The following is a 19,400-nucleotide window of genomic DNA, read 5'->3' on the forward strand; positions in this document are numbered from 1 at the left end:
AATTAACATTAGATTTGCTGATTTGGTGTTCATAGCTAAATCAAAAATGGAATTACAAATAATGGTTGAAATATTAATCAAATTGCTGGAAGGCTTGGTATTACACTTAAAACCAAGTACAGTACAGTATGTGGTAATAAGCAAAAAAACAGCAGCAAAACACAAATTTAAGAGCATCAGTGGGATTTGTTCATGATGTAAAGGCTTATAATTATTTAGGAGTAATGATTATACAAAAGGTGGAGCAAGAACATTTTGGAATAATAAATTACTAATGATCTTAAGAATACTTGTAGAAAGGTTTATACGTTGGTAACACGACTATATTAAATTATTTAAGGAATTTGCAACATATACTGGAATATTAATTAAAAGAAACTTTAATGAATACTTCCTATATTTCGGCAATATCACATTGCCATCTTCATGGGAACATGCAAATATGACACGTGCATGCAGGAACTACAAAAAGCAAATGAGGCAGAAGATAAGAAACTACTCTTATTCCTAAAGTCCTAATGGTGCTCCCCTTAGCAGGCTATATTGAGTTGTCTTGGCTGTTGGGCTGATGTTCTCATGATGTAAATCTCCCAAATTTGTTGAGATTTAGAATGTTTTTTTAGAGCTGAGGCTGATTCTATGAATAGTCTTTCGTACCTGAACTTGCTGCGGTGTATTACTTTGGCTTTCTTCCAACGTATTCTGTGGCAGGTATCCAGAGCATGGTCTGCAAGCCCAGAGTGGCCGTACTGGTGAAACCGAATCTAGTCCTTGTGTTCTGAAATCCTGATATTCGCTGTCCTGCCTGTTTGGCCAAAGTAGGACAGTTTACAGCTGCAAAGGACCTAGTCTAGATAGGTCTAGGGCACGTATACGCCAGATAGGTCTAGGGTACATATGGGCAACCCCCTGGCCCACTACTTCTTTTGATCCGGCCCTAATCTATTTCAGCAAAGTTTGTCTGATTCTTGGTGGGAGAAAACATGGTGTGTTCTACTAACTCACATTAAGCTGACATCATATGACTTGCAGAAAACACACTGTTTTCTCCAACCAAGGTCTCTTTCTCCCTTTGACTAGTGGCGTGTGTGAACGTGTCAGTTTGGTACTTGTGTTGGTGTTGTGCTTTGTTCGGTGCCTGCGTCGATGTTGTGTTCTGTTCGGTGCCTGCTGTGTAGAAGACAGTTTTGTTTGACAGTTCTGAATATTGCTTATAAATTTGGGACAATGTCAGGGGTTATTGCAAAAAAAAAGAAAAGTAGATGCAGAGAATCGTCAATTTCAAGACAACTGGACGGAGGATTATTATTTTATTCTGAATAAAGGTTTGCTGTGCAACGAATCCATATCCATCAACAAAGAATACAACTTGAAGAGACACTTTACTTTGAGACCTACGTGGTATCCACAACCTTCCAAAACCATATCGCCAACAATTTGATGTAGCTGGTGTTCTCACCAAAGCAAGACCACCAAAAACCAACATAACCAAAGACGAATATACAGCTCTACTAGAGATGAAAAAAAACAAGGAAATAGTAATCACCAAAGCAGATAAGGGTAACGCCACTGTGGTTCTCAACCAAAAGGAATACACAGGACAGGTAAGCTTAATGCTTTATTATTAGATCGGACTACCTACCTCCCTATTGAATATAATCCTACCAGCTCCAAAATTAGAACTCCATAGATTCCTTAAGAAGGTCACTTCTTGGCCTGTGGAAGTTACCAACATATTAAAACCTTATAACTATAGACCCCCCCCCCCCCTAGTTTATATGTACTTCCAAAAATACATAAACTAAATGTGCCATTACGTTCCATAGTGGATGGCATTGATTCCCCCCACATATAAATTAGTCAAACATTTAGCCAAAGTGCTCACACACACTATACTGGCAACACCATCACACATAAAAAAAAAAAAAAAAAAAAAAAAAAACTCAGCCCACTTCAAAGCCAGTATAGAAAACCTCTCACTCCAACATAATGACATAATGGTCAGTTTTGACATCTCCTCCCTATTCACAAATGTCCCGCTCAAGGAGACCTTGGAGCTCATCCAAGCCAAATTTCCTCCCGATGTCTCAGTCCTATTTCAGTTCACAATAAACTCAGGCTATTTCGTTTGGCAAGGAAAATTCTACAAACAGAGGGGACAGCCATGGGTTCATCACTTTCCCCACCCTTGGCAACTTCTTTATGAAGATTTTTGAAGAGAAAGCCTTAAACTCTGCCCCACAAAAACCCACTATTTGGCTTCATTACGTGGATGATGTGTTCGCTATGTGGCCACATGGCTCAGATACACTCCACTCCTTCTTAACACACTTGAACAACCAACACCCAGAATCCTGTTCACCTTGGAAAAAAGAGGAAAACAACAGTCTCCCTTTCCTAGAGTCTCTAATCACTCACCAGCCTGATGGATCCTTAGTTTTCTGTTTATAGAAAACCCACCCATACAGCCAGATACATTCACCAGCAATTCCCCCCGCCCTTCCCCCACAACAATATGGGGTTATTAAAACACTATATAACAGGGCAAAATTAATCTGTTCAGATGACAATGTCCTAACTATAGAACTAAACCACATCCTTAGCCAATGGCTACAACCCCCCCCCCCCCAAATAAAACCAGTAAACCACAACCCCCCCCCCCCCCTCTGCCTCTTCACAATAAAGATTATACTAAGTCTATCACCATTCCTTACATCTGGGGCACCTCTGAAAAAATAACCAAAATCCTTAAAAAATATGACCTGACTTCTTGTTACAAACCATATAAAAAGGTGGCATCTTCATCTGCTCTACCAAAGATCAACTACTTCCCTCTAGATCTATCTGGCATATACCAGGTCCCTTGCAGCTTTAAACTGTCCTACTTTGGCCAAACAGGCAGGACAACGAATATCAGGATTTCAGTACACAAGGACTACATCCAGTTTCACCAGTACAGCCACTCTGGGCTTGCAGACCATGCTCTGGATACATCCCAGAGAATACGTTGGAAGAAAGCCAAAGTAATACACCACAGCAAGTTCAAGTACAAAAGACTATTCATAGAATCAGCCTTAGCTCTAAAAAAACATTCCAAATCTCAACAAATTTGGGTGCATGAGACTGCCTCAAATTTGGGAGACTTACAATGGCCAAGGCAATCCAATATAGCCTGCTATGGGGTACCATTAGGACTTTAGGAACAAGAGTAGTTTCTTATCTTCTGCCTCATTTGCTTTTTGTAGTTCCTGCATGCACGTGTCATATTTGTATGTTCCCATGAAGATGGCAATGTGACATTGCCGAAATATAGGAAGTATTCATTAAAATTTCTTTTAATTAATATTCCAGTATACATTGCAAATTCCTTAAATAATTTAATAGATCTTAGGAATAAATAGACTAAGAATAATAAAATCCTGTGTATGGTTCACATTGAATTAGATGTAAGATGTGGTTATACACAAAATTCAAAATGAAGAAATGTGGGCCTTTGAGATATGGTGCTACAGGTGAGTATTGAAGATTTCTTGGAAAAAGCAAAAAAACTAGAGGTGTTAATTGGAATGGAAAGAGCACTTGTGCTTTCTCTTTATAAGGTCTTCCACAAGAGTGCAGGTCACATATTAAGAAGATTAGTAGGGATAATGTCTCTGGAAATACTGGAAAGAAAATTAGCGGGAAGATCTCCTGGTAGACCAAGAACTTCTTGGGTTGCTTTAAAGAAATGAGAAATGAATTGATAACAAAAGATATTACAAGATTAAAAGAATAACAGAGGATTAGACAGTTTGGTGTACCATGATTGCTAACTTCCAAACTGGAGAAGTGACTTATGATGCAGTGGCATCAACTTGTATATTAACACCCCAACCAGCCATGGCATCTATAGACATTCAGCAAAATCTGGATACAATTCTGTAACACCTATTGAATAACATGGATAAGAAGTGCAATTTGGTGTCACTATTTCATCCACCATGACCGGTAGAGAGGTTAACGGTACTGGGAACACTATGGCATGGTAGTAGACACCTTCATTTTCTTAGACTTTATTACTCCATGTTACTGCTTGATACTCTTCACTTAGCTGTTCTTTTATCTGTGCCACAAAGCCTATTTTACATCTCCATTCATTTTCAGTTTGTATAACCTGTGATGTTCTTTCAAATGCCTTTTGTAGACTAGTAATATCATGGTATATCCATTCTCCTTATCTAATTCAGTTGTCACTCTTTATCATCGAATCTGTGTGTTGCTAGAGCAACACCAGTCTAAAAAAGAAGACAGTCCTTCACAAAGATATTATTATTGCCTGGACACCTCCATGGAGTCCTGAGACTCATTGTGGGAGACCCAAACTATCAACACTATCTGTTGTCTTACTTCTCCTTGAAACCATTAATAAAGTACTTGCAACTGACTGACAACCCATTCCTTTCATTCACCACTCTCTCCAAGCAAAATATCTAGTCCTTTGCTAACTACACTCTTACCCAACTTCCAGTGATAACCTCTTGTTCTACCCCCCCCCCCCACTAGCCATATATGGAAACATTTCCCCACATCACTCCTATAAAATCCTTAAGTAACTAAATGTTTGTATCATATCCCCTCTTCCCCCCTCCCCATCCATCAACCAATTTTTGCAATCCACAAACCCTGAGTTTATTCTCATAGGGAGCATTCCACAGACCACTTGCCTCTGGATCCTCTCCACCACTTCCTTATCCCCAGGAAACCCAGACTTGAGTACAGTAATCCATATGTGGTCATATTAAGGCTTTATAAAGAGAAATGTTAATTCCCGTATTCTCCCCCCCCCCCCATATTGCTTGAATATATTACACTTGTCACATTCTATTTCTATAAGGATAGCATCTTTTGCTGTGGTTTCACTAATAATTTATGTGTACCAATACATGGCATCCAACTACTAGACTGATGGATACTTATGCAACATTTATAGCTTGCCCCGATCAAGTAAGTAGCCTTTGATTCTTTACTTCCGCTTCCTTTTCAAGTGTTGCGACTATGACTTTTTTTTCTAAGATTGTTTTTTGATAGCTTCATTTTTAAGATCATTACCTCTGCATTGGTCACTCCTGATCACCATTCTCCATCTTGCAAGGTCATTTATCCACAATCATTTCTACTCTACTAGCTACATAATAGGATAATAGTATTAGTTTCATCTTATTCTAATTTTTCCTCCCAACTATACTGGTGACTTTCCCAGCTTGAATGTTATATTCATCTCTATTCTTTTATTTTTTGTATCTGTGATTCCTATGATTAGGCATCCATATCATCTCAAAACTTTGCCACTCACTTTTTTTTTTACTACCCACCCACAAAAGGTTTACAATCTTTTATGGATGGGGAGTACCTAGGTGATGAAATTCAGCTCAAACCTAAAGACAGTTGCAAATATCTCTGCCCATAGCAGGATTGGCCAGTCTGTTGGTTAGGGAGTAGATACTCTAACCACTCAGTCAACTAGGCGGACATATTCTTTTATCTATGGTACAACTTCCAGCTGGTTTCTAATGTATTATTTTCTGTTCCCCTCCCCTCCCGTCTTTTACTTCCACATGCTTTTTCATCCCCTAGTGGTTAGTAATCAGTAGTTTTGCATCATTTGTTAATCTCCTGAGAATAACTCAACAAATTATGCAAAAGTCTACTTGCCATGCATAAAAATGATAAATTACTTGCCCAAGATCCTCCTTCCCATTTTTTTTTTAATATGTTCAAATAAGTCAATAGGGGGTTCCACAAAATTAATTAGTGTTTGCACCATGGTTGGATAAGTCATATTTTTATCAAATAAAAAATATTCTGTTTTGTCTGGACTGTGGCTGCTCGCCAGCTAACAAAATCTTTTTTGCATGGAAGAGTGGGCGAGTATATTTGTCAAACCCTGGTTGTTTTTGCCAACTGGCTTCTCTACTTCAAGGTGACATTTCTATCATTAGCAATTCTTCTGTTTCTTTCCTATCTTTCCTTAATATTTTATATTTTTGATTTCTATTTCTTCTACAATGTAGCCCTCAATTAACCATTTTTTTTCTAAAAATTTTCAAAGAAATTGAATAATTTCTCAACATCTTCATTTTTTTCTAGTTCATCTTCACATTTACTTGGTAATAAATTACTGAAAAAATTATTCTAATTTAACCACTTCTAATTGATCAGGATCAATTTTATTCTTATAAATGTGATATTTGTGACTTATGTATGGCTGATGTGGGACATGATTTTCTTATTTTATGTTTCTTTTTAAAAATCTGCCACTAAATTTTCAATTTTTTTATAAATTTTTTTACCTTTTTCTATTTTTAGTTCTTGTTGACATCTGTTTTAACTGTAGCTGCAGAAGTAGGAGGAACTGTAGCACTCAATATTTTGGATTTGAAAGTAAGAATATTAATTTTCTTTTAATTTAAAAGATAAGCATGTATGCACAAATGCATTACATAAACCATTTATATTACTGACTTCAGAGAAATTTTCAAGTTAGTTAATTTTGTACTCACTGAAGCTTTATATTTGTAGCGTATACTACAAAAAGTCTATTATAACAGGAAGAAAAGCCATTCCTCATCCTTTTTAAGAAAAGTGGAATGCTTTTTATTATCATTTACTGTAGATTATCCAGTTCCCAGTATATGCAGAAGTAAATGTAATGCAACTTCAAAAAAAAATTTTTTTTTAAGCAGAAAAACCAACTTAAGACTAACTTAGATGATGGAAAGGAAAGTCTGCAGTAGATAAGCCAGATACTATTACCACAAGACTGATTACATCTAAAATAAGATCTTTCTTAATTTAGATGTAATATATAACAAAGGATCTTTTCTATCCTTTGTTATATTGGCTTATGCTTTTTTTTTTTTTATGTAATTACCTACTGTTTTACTCTTTATTTTCTTTTCATTTTAAAAAAAAATGTTTTTTTATATATCATTTAATCTCTTATCGCTATACAATACTGTCAATAATTAACAGTAATAAATTGTGAATAGTAATGATAATGCTTACATGTTCAACATTAATAATTGCATAATAAATCAAATTAATCAATATTTTTTACTAATTAAAATTAAGAATAATTATCATCCAGTGGTAACTTATCAGTCACTTTAATCAGTTGATATAAATAATATAGTGCATGATTTATAACAATTTAATATGAAAGATGATAGTTTGTTCAACACCATGACTGCTTGTTACCTTAAGAATGAACAACAAAAACACACACATGCAGAAATTTACATAGAGAGAGAGAGAAGCAGCTTAATATTGCATAATGTTCAAATTGATTTAATATTACACAAATGTTAAAACTGACCAATCTGTCAATATAGTTTATCAAGTTTACATGCAATGCAATTACAAGATGTCTGGCATCTAAATATTCAGATCATTCAGTTATGGAATAGGCTTATTAATCAAAAAGATTAAGTCCATAGTTGGTCACCAGAGGCACTATGATCACAGTTGGTATATACAGTTACTCACTAGTATAGCACAGTTGGTGACTGGTTTGCTATAGTGAATTTATTTTTAGCATAGTATTATACCTGTGGAACTTTGGTAGAGACTTGACAGTAGTTGGTTATAGTGAGCAAATTCGATATAACAACACTGTTTGCTATAGTAAGAGCTGACTGCACTTATTTCTTTTTACATTTTTCAAAGGGAAAAAAAAACATACCTGTGAACTCTGCATTTATTTTGGTTAAGCTTTTTAATAGTAAGATGTTATATAATACTTTTCACTTTCAATAGCTGAGGAAGGAAGAAGCATTTATTTAATATATTATAACACTCCTTCATGGAGTTGACACCCATCATGGAGGTATCACTGAACAAGCAAGATGTCACATTGAACCTTACTCATTCCAGCAATGCATTCTGCTCACTTGCCAGTCTCCATGTAAAAAATCTACTTCACACTTTTATACAAAATATTCCCCTCCTACCCCTATACGTAAGGCATCTGTTTGTGGTGAAGGGGAACCTCCCAGTGATGGTACCAGCCCTTTTTGTCCTTACTCTATCTTCTTATATTCTTCTCTTACTTCAGTTTTTTTTTTTTTTTTACTATCTTCCAGAATGCTATCAGTGGGATCCAATGCCTTGCTGACATTGGATCTCTACTTCATTCTCCTAACTTAAACAGATCCGATGGCTTACGTCTATCCCCTTTATGGGAGATAGTACTTTACAAATCAGCTAATCTTTCCTAACTTTTTATTGTATTTTTTATTTATTTATTTTTTTTTTTAGGAAATTTATTGACCTTTTTAGTTATCTTACACCAGCTACTTAGGTGGCGCTTTTTGGAATTGTCAGTTATTGTTTAATTTGAGCTTAATGTACTGAAGATGCCTGTGACACACAGGCGAAAATTATACTATTAAATAATCTTTGTACGCGAGTTTTTTCCATTATTAATTTTGTATCGATATGTCTACTCATGGTATACCCCTTTTTAAAACTTAAGCCTTGCTGACATGTTTGCCATGTGGTGTGACCTTATCATCCTGAAGGAGAGTATCCTGGTAAAGTCGCACTTCTTTGGCCTCTGCTATAGCAAGATGGATGATCTGGCCAAGATCAGTCAGTCAGAGGGCTTGTCTGCAAGGGGCAGTGGTGTTGCAGTAAGTCTCCATCCCTATGATCTCAGGACAGGGCTCAAGACTTACTGTGGTGCCCACAGAGCTTCCAGGGTAGCCCTTGTATTCTACTCCCAAGCGCAGTCATTACATGCTGGTCAGTGAGTATTCATGTGTGGCTCTGTGGTGGGCAGAGAGCTCTGGTGCCTAGCTAAATTCCTCCTGAAAATTAACACTTCCTCCTCTTGTTTATCAGGCGTCCTCAACAAGATCCAACTATGTCATAAAACCATAAACACTAATAGAAAATCAGAATAAGAAGTGGAAAACATCAGAAGCCACAATCAGTACACTTTTCTTGATAATGTACTCATCAGGAGAATGTTCTCTTGGAAAAATGTTGCCCTTCATCCAGAAGGGTTTGGAAGAATCAAGTCCATAAAGAAGCAGGATACACACACAGTTATTGCAGCATCAACTAAGACAGTCAGAAAAGTTACTTTGTGTGACATCCATCTGGAAAATACCATTTATACTTACCCTCATCCCCACAAAACTTGAAACTTTTCCAGTGGATAATATAATATCTGAGTCAGATCTCAACATGCCAGATGAGATCTTCTGTGAAATGAAAGACCAGGGAGTGATAGCCATGAGAGGAATATTCATAGGGATGGTCATCTGGTTCCCACCTAGGAGCATTTATTCGTGCATTCAACACACCAAAATCACCACCACTGTCAAAGCAGGCTATCTCAACTGCCCAGTAAGGTTCTATATCCCCCTTTGCACTGCTATGATGAGATGATAAAGGCAACCAGAAAACTGGAGAAAAAGATATCCTTGAAGTATATAGAGGGACAACAAACGGAAAAATTCCAGATGATTGGAGTAGAAATCTCATAGTACCCATATATAAAAAGGGAAATAAAACTGAATGTGAGAATTACAGGTATTTCTCTACTGAGTGTTCCTGGTAAAATTTATACCAGTACTTGAAAAACAGTTGAAGAGGATTGTGGAAGAGAAGCTTGATGAAGAACAAGCTGGATTCAGACCAAATAGAGGCTGTAAGGATCAGATTTTCACTTTACGACAAATAGTTGAGAAATCATGGGAATATAACAAAGCTCTGTATTTAAGTTTTGTAGATCTGTAAAAGGCATATGACAAGGTGCCAAGAGAGAAGCTATTCAATACGCTGCAGTTATATGGTGTCAATGGGGCATTATATCAAGCAATACTTAGTCTTTATTTGAGTTGTAAGTCAGCAGTTAGAATTGAAGGAAGTACAGGAAGATGGTTTAATGTTAAATCTGGTGTGAGACAAGGATATACATTATCCCCTCTGTTATTCATGATCTGTATGGATCACATTATGAAGGAAAATGGTATTAAACCCGATATCAAAATTGGAGATTTGATATCTCCAATTTTGTTATGTTAATGTCAGCTCTTTACTTTATGCATATGATGTTATTAAGAATTATCAACACAGCACAAGGCAAGTATATTTAATATATTGCCAGATATTTCAGTTTGAAAATAGCAAACTATCATCAGTGGCTTGACAGGAAACAGTCTTTTACAAGGCAGAATACAAACAATTTACCATTCAAAATTAGAACGAGCCGTGTGATGTTACATCGCCAATCATGATATCATTTCACTGAAGAAAGGTAAACATAAGAGTGCAGAAATAAATTACATGTATAAATTTACAATGTCATACAAGAAACTTAATTTATAAAATCATATTAAAGATATCATTAGACAGATGAAATATTTCGAAGGTATTAATTAAAGAAAAAAAAATTAATGTGGTATCCAGATCAAACTCTCATTTTTTTTAGAAGGATATGCAGTCATTCCGGTTCAAGTTAGGGCGTTGAAGTAAGGCCTCGGCATTCTCTTTGAATAGGCATTTGAATTTATATTGACATCTGTGCAGAAGGAGAGTTTTAGACCAGAGAATGTTGTGGTTTGTCTCTATTCCATGCCAATCCAGACTTATCGGATTTGTTGTGAAGAATATAAGATTGATGTTCTTGTATTTTTTTTTTTCTATAGAGCATCTGGTTTGTCCAAAGTAAGAAAGATGGCAGTCACATGGAACTTGGTATACACCAGGAAGAGACATAGTTGAGAGTTTATCTTTAGACAATGGGAAATAGGTGGATATTTTATTGATAGGAATATAAGTATTTCTGAAGAAATATGATCTAACAGCTATTTTTATTCCTATCAATAAAATATCCACCTATTTCCCATTGTCTAAAGATAAACTCTCAACTATGTCTCTTCCTGGTGTATACCAAGTTCCATGTGACTGCCATCTTTCTAACTTTGGACAAACTGGATGCTCTATAGAAAAAAGAATAGAGGAACATCAATCTTATATTCTTCACAACAAATTTAATAAGTCTGGATTGGTGCAACACGGAATAGAGACAAACCACAACATTCTCTGGTCTAAAACTCTCCCTCTGCAAAGATAGATATAAATTCAAATGCCTATTCAAAGAGAGTGCTGAAGCCTTCCTTCAATGCCCTAACTTGAATGACTGCATATCTTTGTCAAAAATATGGGAAAGTTTGATTTGAATAACACAATTTTTATTTTTTTTCTTCTAGATACTACATCTGTCTGATATCTTTAATGATTTTATATAATTAAGGTTTTTGTATGACATTGTAAATTTATAAATGTAATTTATTTCTGTACTCTCATGTTTACTTTTTTCAGTGAAATGATATCATGATTAGTGATGCAACATCACGTGGCTCGTTCTAATTTTGAATGATCAATACCTTGTAAAAGACTGTTTCTTGTCAAGCCACTGATGATAGTTTGTTATTTTCAAACTGAAATATCTGGCAATATATTAAATATAATTTTCTTGTGCTAACGTCTTGATAATTCTTAATTTCATGTCACAAGTTTCTCTCAAAAGCAGATGATGTTTTATTTTTAAATAAATCCAATACAAGTCTGCAAGAGTCTGGACTCAACTGAATAACTAATAAATATGGTATGAAGGTCAACAATAACAAGACAAAGACAATGAAAATAGGCAGAAGCACTAAAAATATCAACTGCATTGTGAATGGAGAACAAGTAAAACATTTCAGCTACTTAGGCACGATTTTTACTGAATAAGAGAGAAATTAGTCAAAACACTAAATTAGCTGTATACAAGATGGTGTTCAAACCAATTTTAACTTATGAATCTGAGATCTAGTTTAGAAGTAAAACACTTGACCAAAGACTAGAGACCACAGATATGAGAGTCCTGAGAAAGATTAGGGGTGTGAACAGATGGCAACAATGGCAATATCATATTAAAAATGAGGATATTAGGAAAGAACTTGATATTGTTGACATCCAGGAATGTGTGTGTTAGCAGAGCTAATCCCAGAATGGGAGAGGAAAGATTAGCAAAACAAGTGTTCTCTGCCAGGTTGGCAGGGAAAAGACCCAGAGGAAGACCAAGATATAGGTGGATTGATATGATAAAAAGTGCCTTAGAAGATAGAAATATAAGATCTGACAATGTTGGACTCTTGACAGGTAATAGATTGATTTGGAGGAAAATTGTAGATAGGAAGTTAGTAATGATGTAAATTTTTCATGTAGTACTATCATATCCTGTACACCCCCCTAGAGGATACGTCAGGAATTTGATAAATGTCAGAAGTATGGTCATTCTCAAACTGCCTGTTTTGGCTCTGCCATCTGTGCCCTATGTGGCAGTAAATACCATGAGAACAAAGACTGCAAGAGCAAAACACAAACTCTAATTGTGAGGGAGACCACCACCCAGCTTACTCCTGAGCATGCCAGATCCAAAAAAAAAAAAAAAAAAAAATACAGCAATGTATCACTTATCAAAAGACAAAAAGGCAATATATCATAAAAGTGGCAGCAACATCTAGTAAACCCTCTTATTACACATCCCTGAATGATATTACTTGCTTACTATCTCCTTAGAGCAGATCAAGGAGAAAAATCAGTACATCTTTTCTCCTGAGGACATCCTAAGATGGTCGCACTACACGAAAATCCGCTAACTATATATATATAAATATAGATGGACTGTCAACAGATGGCATGGATGCCTCCATTCCTGCTGAAGAACATAAAATAATTCATGTACCTAGTGCCGTAGAGGAGTACAATGATGTATTGAATATTTTTCCCCTGATGAAGATGAAATGATGGATACTGGCCATCTTCAATTCTCTAAAAAGAAAAAAAATCCAAGGCTAATGAAAACTACTCAATGCAGGAAGCCAGATGATACCACTAAAATGAAATGAAAACATTCCTACAGTGAAATTGTGTAGATTTCATATTGATTGTAGATTCTGTGAAGAAACAGTGACATCAAATCCCTCTTGCAGAAGTATAAACCAATATTCTTCTGTTTTGCAGGAAACATACCTCAAGCCAAAGATGATCTGGCATTAAAAAAATACTGCCATGCTTGTGGGAAGCCATATCGCCTACTAGCAAGTCCTGCTCAATATGAATATAGAAGCAGTTGTTATCCTACTCTCAGTGGGAACTATAATAACAGTATTCTGCATCACATTCTTTCTGCAGTTACCATTCTCTTTACTTTTAATGGAGGATTTACATGAACACAACATTCTGTGGTTAGTTCCTGAACAACAACAACAAAAAAAAAGTTGCAGAGTGTATGCTCGACAACAATAATCTCTCCCTTCTAAAAGCAGAAAGCAACATCTTATATATATATATATATATATATATATATATATATATATATATATATATACAGGGTGTTCGGGATAAATTTGACATATTTATAATTAATTATATTTTTCCGTAAGTTACATGTATTAACACACACTTCTCTTCATTTAAAAGTTTGGACCCTTCTTCATTCATATACAAGATGTCAGAAAGGATGGATAGTTGGAACCCACCTGAATCATGGAAGAGAATAACTTGTATCATGATGATTCGTGCCCGCCATCAAAATAAGGATATTACGACTGCTGCCCAATGCTCCCTGAATACAGTAAAAACAATCAGGCATGAACTAGAGACTTGCAATGGTGACTACGAGGATGTAGCAAGAAGAAAGATCCCTAGCAGACGATCTGATTGCGTTCGTACAGCAGAATTCCTCGCAAATCTGCAGGAACAGGTGTTGAAGAACCCTGGCATTGGAATTCGGGCTTTGTTCGTGGAGTTGCTAACTGTAGTCAAGCCCTGGATAACAAGGGTAGCCAATGGTAGGCCGTATGTATGGCAGCAGGATTCGGCCCCTTGCCACACCTCTGGGAAAAGTCAAAAATGGTTGTCTGAAAATTTCTACGACTTCACCAGTCCAAATGTTTGGCCTCCAAACTCCCCAGACCTTAACCCCATGGATTATTTTGTATGGGGCGCAGTTGAAAAAGACACCAATCGCACTTCCAGTAATACAAAAGCCCAGTTAATGGATAAAATTAAAACAGATTTTGCGGCCCTTCCCAGGGAGACTGTAGCATCAGCTTGTTCGAGGTTCCGAAGCAGAATTGAAGCTGTGATCGATGCTAATGGTGGTTATTTTGAGTAAATCTTGTTGATAGTATTGTAATTAACTCTGCCTGTAATGTTTTTTTGTCAATTCATTAAATTTAATAGATACAAAGAAGATTTTCTTTTTCCTTACGAAACTGTCAAATTTATCCCGAACACCCTGTATATATATATATATATATATTTACTTGAACATCCACTGCCATGGACTTATCCGCTAACCTTCCCTTTTTCCCACTCTTCAAGTAGGCAACTGAAAAGAACTTATTTGGAAGGAGTCACTTTCCTATGATACACTTTTCTGAGTGGGCAGCCATGCATATATCATGATGGAAAATTGAGCAAACTGACTGGCCTACCTTCTCATTAGTAAAATTTAATTCTGCAAGTCAGTTCTTCCATCATCAGTGTAATGAATTATGTGATTGTGTATTACAGAAGCTGCCACAACTGCAATTCTTAAAACATCTAATTGGTTTTCATGTTTCCCTAAGCTGTGGCTGAATGACAATGGCACAGCAACAAAAGAAGCTCATAAAGCATGGGGCATTTTCTGAAGATATTCCACAGCAATAATTGGAATCTTGGATCCAATTCTGGATCATTCTGCATAGCAATAACAACTGACACAAAAGAATTCTGGGACAAAATCCAGAAAAATGAAGGTAGATATACTACTCAATGTCTCTCTCTCTTTCTCTCCTTGAACACAGTGGGTGCTCAGCTGCCAGTCCAACAGTGATTGCCAATACACTCGGGGAGAGACTTATCATCCTCTCTAACTTCCTTGTCCAAAAAAGCAAAGCAGAAAATCAAATCCAGTTTTCCTCAAATGGAACCAAAGAATATAATAAGCTCTTCAATAAAGAAGAAAAGCTGCTTAAGTGATCACCAACTGCAGTTTTTCCAGATAATATCCATTATGAGATGATATGGGTTTTTGGTGTCAAGGCTAGCTGGTGAAGAGACGATATGTCAGAGAGCTCCTGAAAAATTTGCGATTTTTGTTGATTTATTAAATATTTTGTTAGATTTAATTGTGTAATTTTAGTATATTAGTGTAGTTAGTGTGCTAAAGTGTTTTATAACATAATCTATGTCGGGAAGTCGCTGCTAGAGGGATTCGTAGTGTGTAGTGTTCGCGAAAGCTCCTGATAAGATAAGCGTTATTTTCAGTTATCGTTGATAAATTTACTTTAATATTGCGTAGTTTTGTTTGCCTTGCATATCTTAGTGTGTCTGTTTGTGTGTTTTTGGTGTTTATAATTTATAATTTGATAAAATACGTCACTAGTAAGTATGGCTCCAGTACGAAGGAAAATGGCGGCCAGTAACGATGCTTCGCCATCTTCTTTCAAGAACGGTAACGTAAAGGAGATGATTCAGTGTACTATCTGCGAAATGTATGCTTTGCGGAGTGCGGTCAGAGTGTGGTTCGATGATAATAAAGGAGTGAATATGTGTGTAGAAAATGTAGGGAGAATGAGGAATTGAAGTGTATTTCGGATCGTGAGTGTGATATTTTTGTCAAACTTCAGAATGAAGAAAATAGGGATATGACAAGAAACGGCGAGGTTGTACCAGAGAATTGTGAGAGTGTGAATGTAGAAAGTGTGAATGATAGTATTAATGGTTTTACAGAGAATAAAAAAGATGAGATAGACGCAATGAGTGAGATCGCGTTGTTGAATGGTGCAATAAAAGGGCAAAACAGCAGCTAGAGCGTATAAGCAAAAGTAGACTGAATGAACCAGCCAATAATAAAAAGTATGACAGGAAAAATAGGCATATGAGTGTGAGCGTGAACAAAATGAAGTTAGTACGAGGTGTGTTAGTAGAGGATTTGACAAAATCGTACCAACCTGGTGCGACCATAAAGGGTGTAACTGAGTCTATTAGAGAGCAAAAGGAAAGGGTGAAAGAAATGATTGTTGTGGCAAGTACGAATGATTTGAAAGGAGATAAAATGGAAATGATAGAAGGCCTGAATGAATTGTTTGAGGTAGCAAAAGAAAAGAGTGAGAGAGTTAGAATGATTAGTCTTTTGCCATGGTATGACAGTGAAATGTTTAAAAGGAGGGCCATAATTGCGAATGACTTTATGCGTGGGTTATGTATGATGAGTGGTGTGGAATTTGTGGATGTGTGGAGTGAGTTCGATGGGCAAAAGGATCTATATAAGATGGATGGCTTGCATTTGAATGGTTATGGTGTAAGGAGACTTGAGAAAGTGTTCCTGAATGTAGTGGATGTGCAAATTCAGGGAAACTAGATTTATTAAGGGGGGAGGGTAGATTTACAGTCCTTATGGAGGCAGTTGAATGTATGAACGAATATAATATGCCTGAGCAAATAAGGATAACAAATCAGAGTGGGATAGTTAATATAAGGCATCAAGGTAGGGTTGGGGCTAATGGGGGTCTTAAATTCATGTACACTAATGCTAGGAGTATTAGGAACAAGAAGGAAGAGTTTTTGGCCATGGTTGGCACTACCAGACCACAGGTTATTGGTATTAGTGAATCATGGCTGACTGTAGATGATATAGCTAGTGGGATTGAATGTGATGGATATAGTGTGTTCACGAATGACGGAGAATAAAATGGGGGAGGAGTATTTTTGATGATAGCTGATGAGCTACAGCCAAGGAGACTAGAAGTTGAATTGCAGGATAGAGAAAAGAGCACATTTGAGTCCATTTGGTGTGAGATTGTGGCTAGCAGAACTAAATATACAATTGGGTGCTGCTATAGACCAGGTGATGGAAAAGATGGTGGTGACAGTATGCACAAGCAAATAGAAGAAATGAGTGGAAGGAGGGTAATTATTATGGGAGATTTCAACTATGGTCGCATTGATTGGAGTGAGGAGAGGACACACGGGAGGAAGGAATTGGATTTTATGCGGTTATTAAGGGATAACTATCTGCTACAGCATGTAATGGAAAATACTAGGGGTCAGAGAGTGCTTGACCTGGTAATTACATCTGAGGATTTGGCTGTAACAAATATGACCACATTGCCACCAATTGGTGAGAGTGATCATAGGGTCTTGACTTGGGAGGTGGCTAAAGGTGTGGAATTTTCAATTAAGACAGGGTACATGTGGAATTATCGGGCTGGAAAGTATGACAAGCTTAGGAGTTTGATTGGTTCAGTGCCATGGCATGTACAACTGCAAGGACTAGAAGTTGATAGTGCATGGGAGGCAGTTAAGAAGTGTTTGCATGAAGCAATGGCTGACTGTATACCTAGAGTCAGAATAATAAATCAAGTAGGGGTTAAATGGATGAATAACACCATTAAGCTTGAGCTGCAAAGAAAGAAACAACTATGGAGGGAATTTAAGGAGAAAGGTGACCGGCAGGCACATGAACGGTATAAAGCGGAGGCCAGAAGGGTAACGAGTGTGGTAAGAAAAGCAAAAAAGGATTACGAAAGAACATTGGCCATGCAGGTTAAAGAGAATCCTAAACAGTTTTTTAGATATGTAGCAAGTAAAAGGAAAAATGTACATGGCAGAATGATTTTAAAGAATGCCGATGGTAGGGAGGTAACTGAATCAGTTGATATAGTTGAGTTGCTGAGTGAGCACTTTGCAAGTATATATCAACCAGGTGGTAACATTGCAGAAACTAATAAACCAGTAGATTATACGAGAATTGTGGTGAATGAAGTGGAGGTGAGTAGTCTATTGCATAACCTGAATGTCAATACATCCGTGGGATTGGATGGTATACCAGCTCGTGTCATACAAGAAGCAGCTAAAGAATTGTCAGTACCCTTGACCATTTTGTTTAATTTGAGTCTCGGGTCTGGGTTAGTCCCGAGGGTGTGGAAAGAGGGGAAAATAGTTCCACTGCATAAAGGTGGTTCCAAGACTGTTGTTGTAAATTACCGACCGATTAGCATATCGGGAATCATTGTCAAGGTCTTAGAGAAATTAGTCAAGAAAAGAATACAGGATTGGATAGATGAAAATGGGATATTGTATGGGGGACAACATGGTTTTGTGAAGGGTAAATCATGCCTCAGTAACTTGCTCACGTTTTATAACACAGTGACGGCTGAACTGGATAGGGGTAATGGGTTTACGGTGATACTGCGACCTTGCCAAGGCCTTTGACAGGATACCACATGGAACCCTAATCAGTAAACTGGAGCAGATGGGAATAGATATAGGGTTGGTGAGATGGATAGGAGGGTGGTTGAAGGAGAGATACCAGAGAGTGGTTTATTCAGGAGTGGAGTCTAAAAGATGGCTTGTGACTAGTGGTGTGCCGCAGGGCTCTGTTCTTGGACCACTGCTTTTCAATTTGTTCATCAATGATATAGGAAAGGATTTGAGAGGAAGTGTTCACTTGTTTGCTGATGATGCAAAGTTGGGTAGAGCAATTGTGAGTGCACAGGATGTCAAAATTTTACAGGATGATTTGGATAGTTTGGAGGACTGGGCTAGGAAAAATGGATGTGAATTTAATGTGGCAAAGTGTAAGGTTATGCACTTTGGGGTGAAAAGAATAGCAGCAGTATATCGCATTGGTGGAACCGTACTCCAGGAGATTGAGGCCAGGGATTTGGGAGTGTTGGTGGATAGGGAATTGAAGTTTAGGGGGCACATTGCAAAAGTGACTAAATCAGCTCATCAAATCACTTGGCTTCTGAAAAATACTTTAACATGCAGAGACAAACAAGTTGTTGTTCCTCTGTATTGAGCCTTGATAAGACCTCATCTGGACTACAGTGCCCAGTTATGGGCACCAGGGTTTCTTTGTGATGGGGAGGAGGTGGAGAGGATCCAGAGACGAGTGACCAAGATGATAGCAGGTCTGTGGAATGAACCTTATGAGAATAGGTTGAAGATTTGTGGGTTGCAGAGATTGGATGATAGGTGAAGGAGGGGGTGATATGATTGAGACATTCAAATTACTGAAGGGTTTCTATAAGATTGATCCCGAAGATATTTTTGAAAATATGACTGGTGGTGGGAGGACTAGGGGCCATGCATGGAAGCTGGGCAAGAGCGTGGTTGACAAGGGTGTTAGAGCTAGGTTTTTTACTTGGAGAGTGGTGAATGAGTGGAATAAGCTTCCAGAATCTGTTGTGGGTGCTACGACTGTGAATGAGTTCAAAGCAAAGTATGATAGATACTGTGTGAATCGAATAGTTCTTGACATGATGTTAGGGCCTCCCTCAATGAGTCTGTCGACTCCTTGGAGTTGT

At 37.1% G+C, this 19,400-nt stretch overlaps 1 protein-coding gene across 1 annotated transcript in view; it reads left to right on the plus strand.

The window, feature by feature from the left end:
- Nucleotides 1–19,400, plus strand: part of LOC150107540 (tetraspanin-9-like) — a 176,910-nt gene that overhangs the window by 112,211 nt on the left and 45,299 nt on the right. The window contains exon 5 of the mRNA XM_090391943.1: nucleotides 6,346–6,420. Within this exon, the coding sequence (XP_090248069.1) occupies nucleotides 6,346–6,420 (75 nt within the window). The remainder of the gene's footprint in view (nucleotides 1–6,345; nucleotides 6,421–19,400) is intronic.

Source organism: Typopeltis vanoorti, chromosome 4 (genome assembly GCF_054136105.1).
Source record: "Typopeltis vanoorti isolate ZY-2024b chromosome 4, IOZ_Tvanoo_1.0, whole genome shotgun sequence".
Taxonomy (NCBI): domain Eukaryota; kingdom Metazoa; phylum Arthropoda; class Arachnida; order Uropygi; family Thelyphonidae; genus Typopeltis; species Typopeltis vanoorti.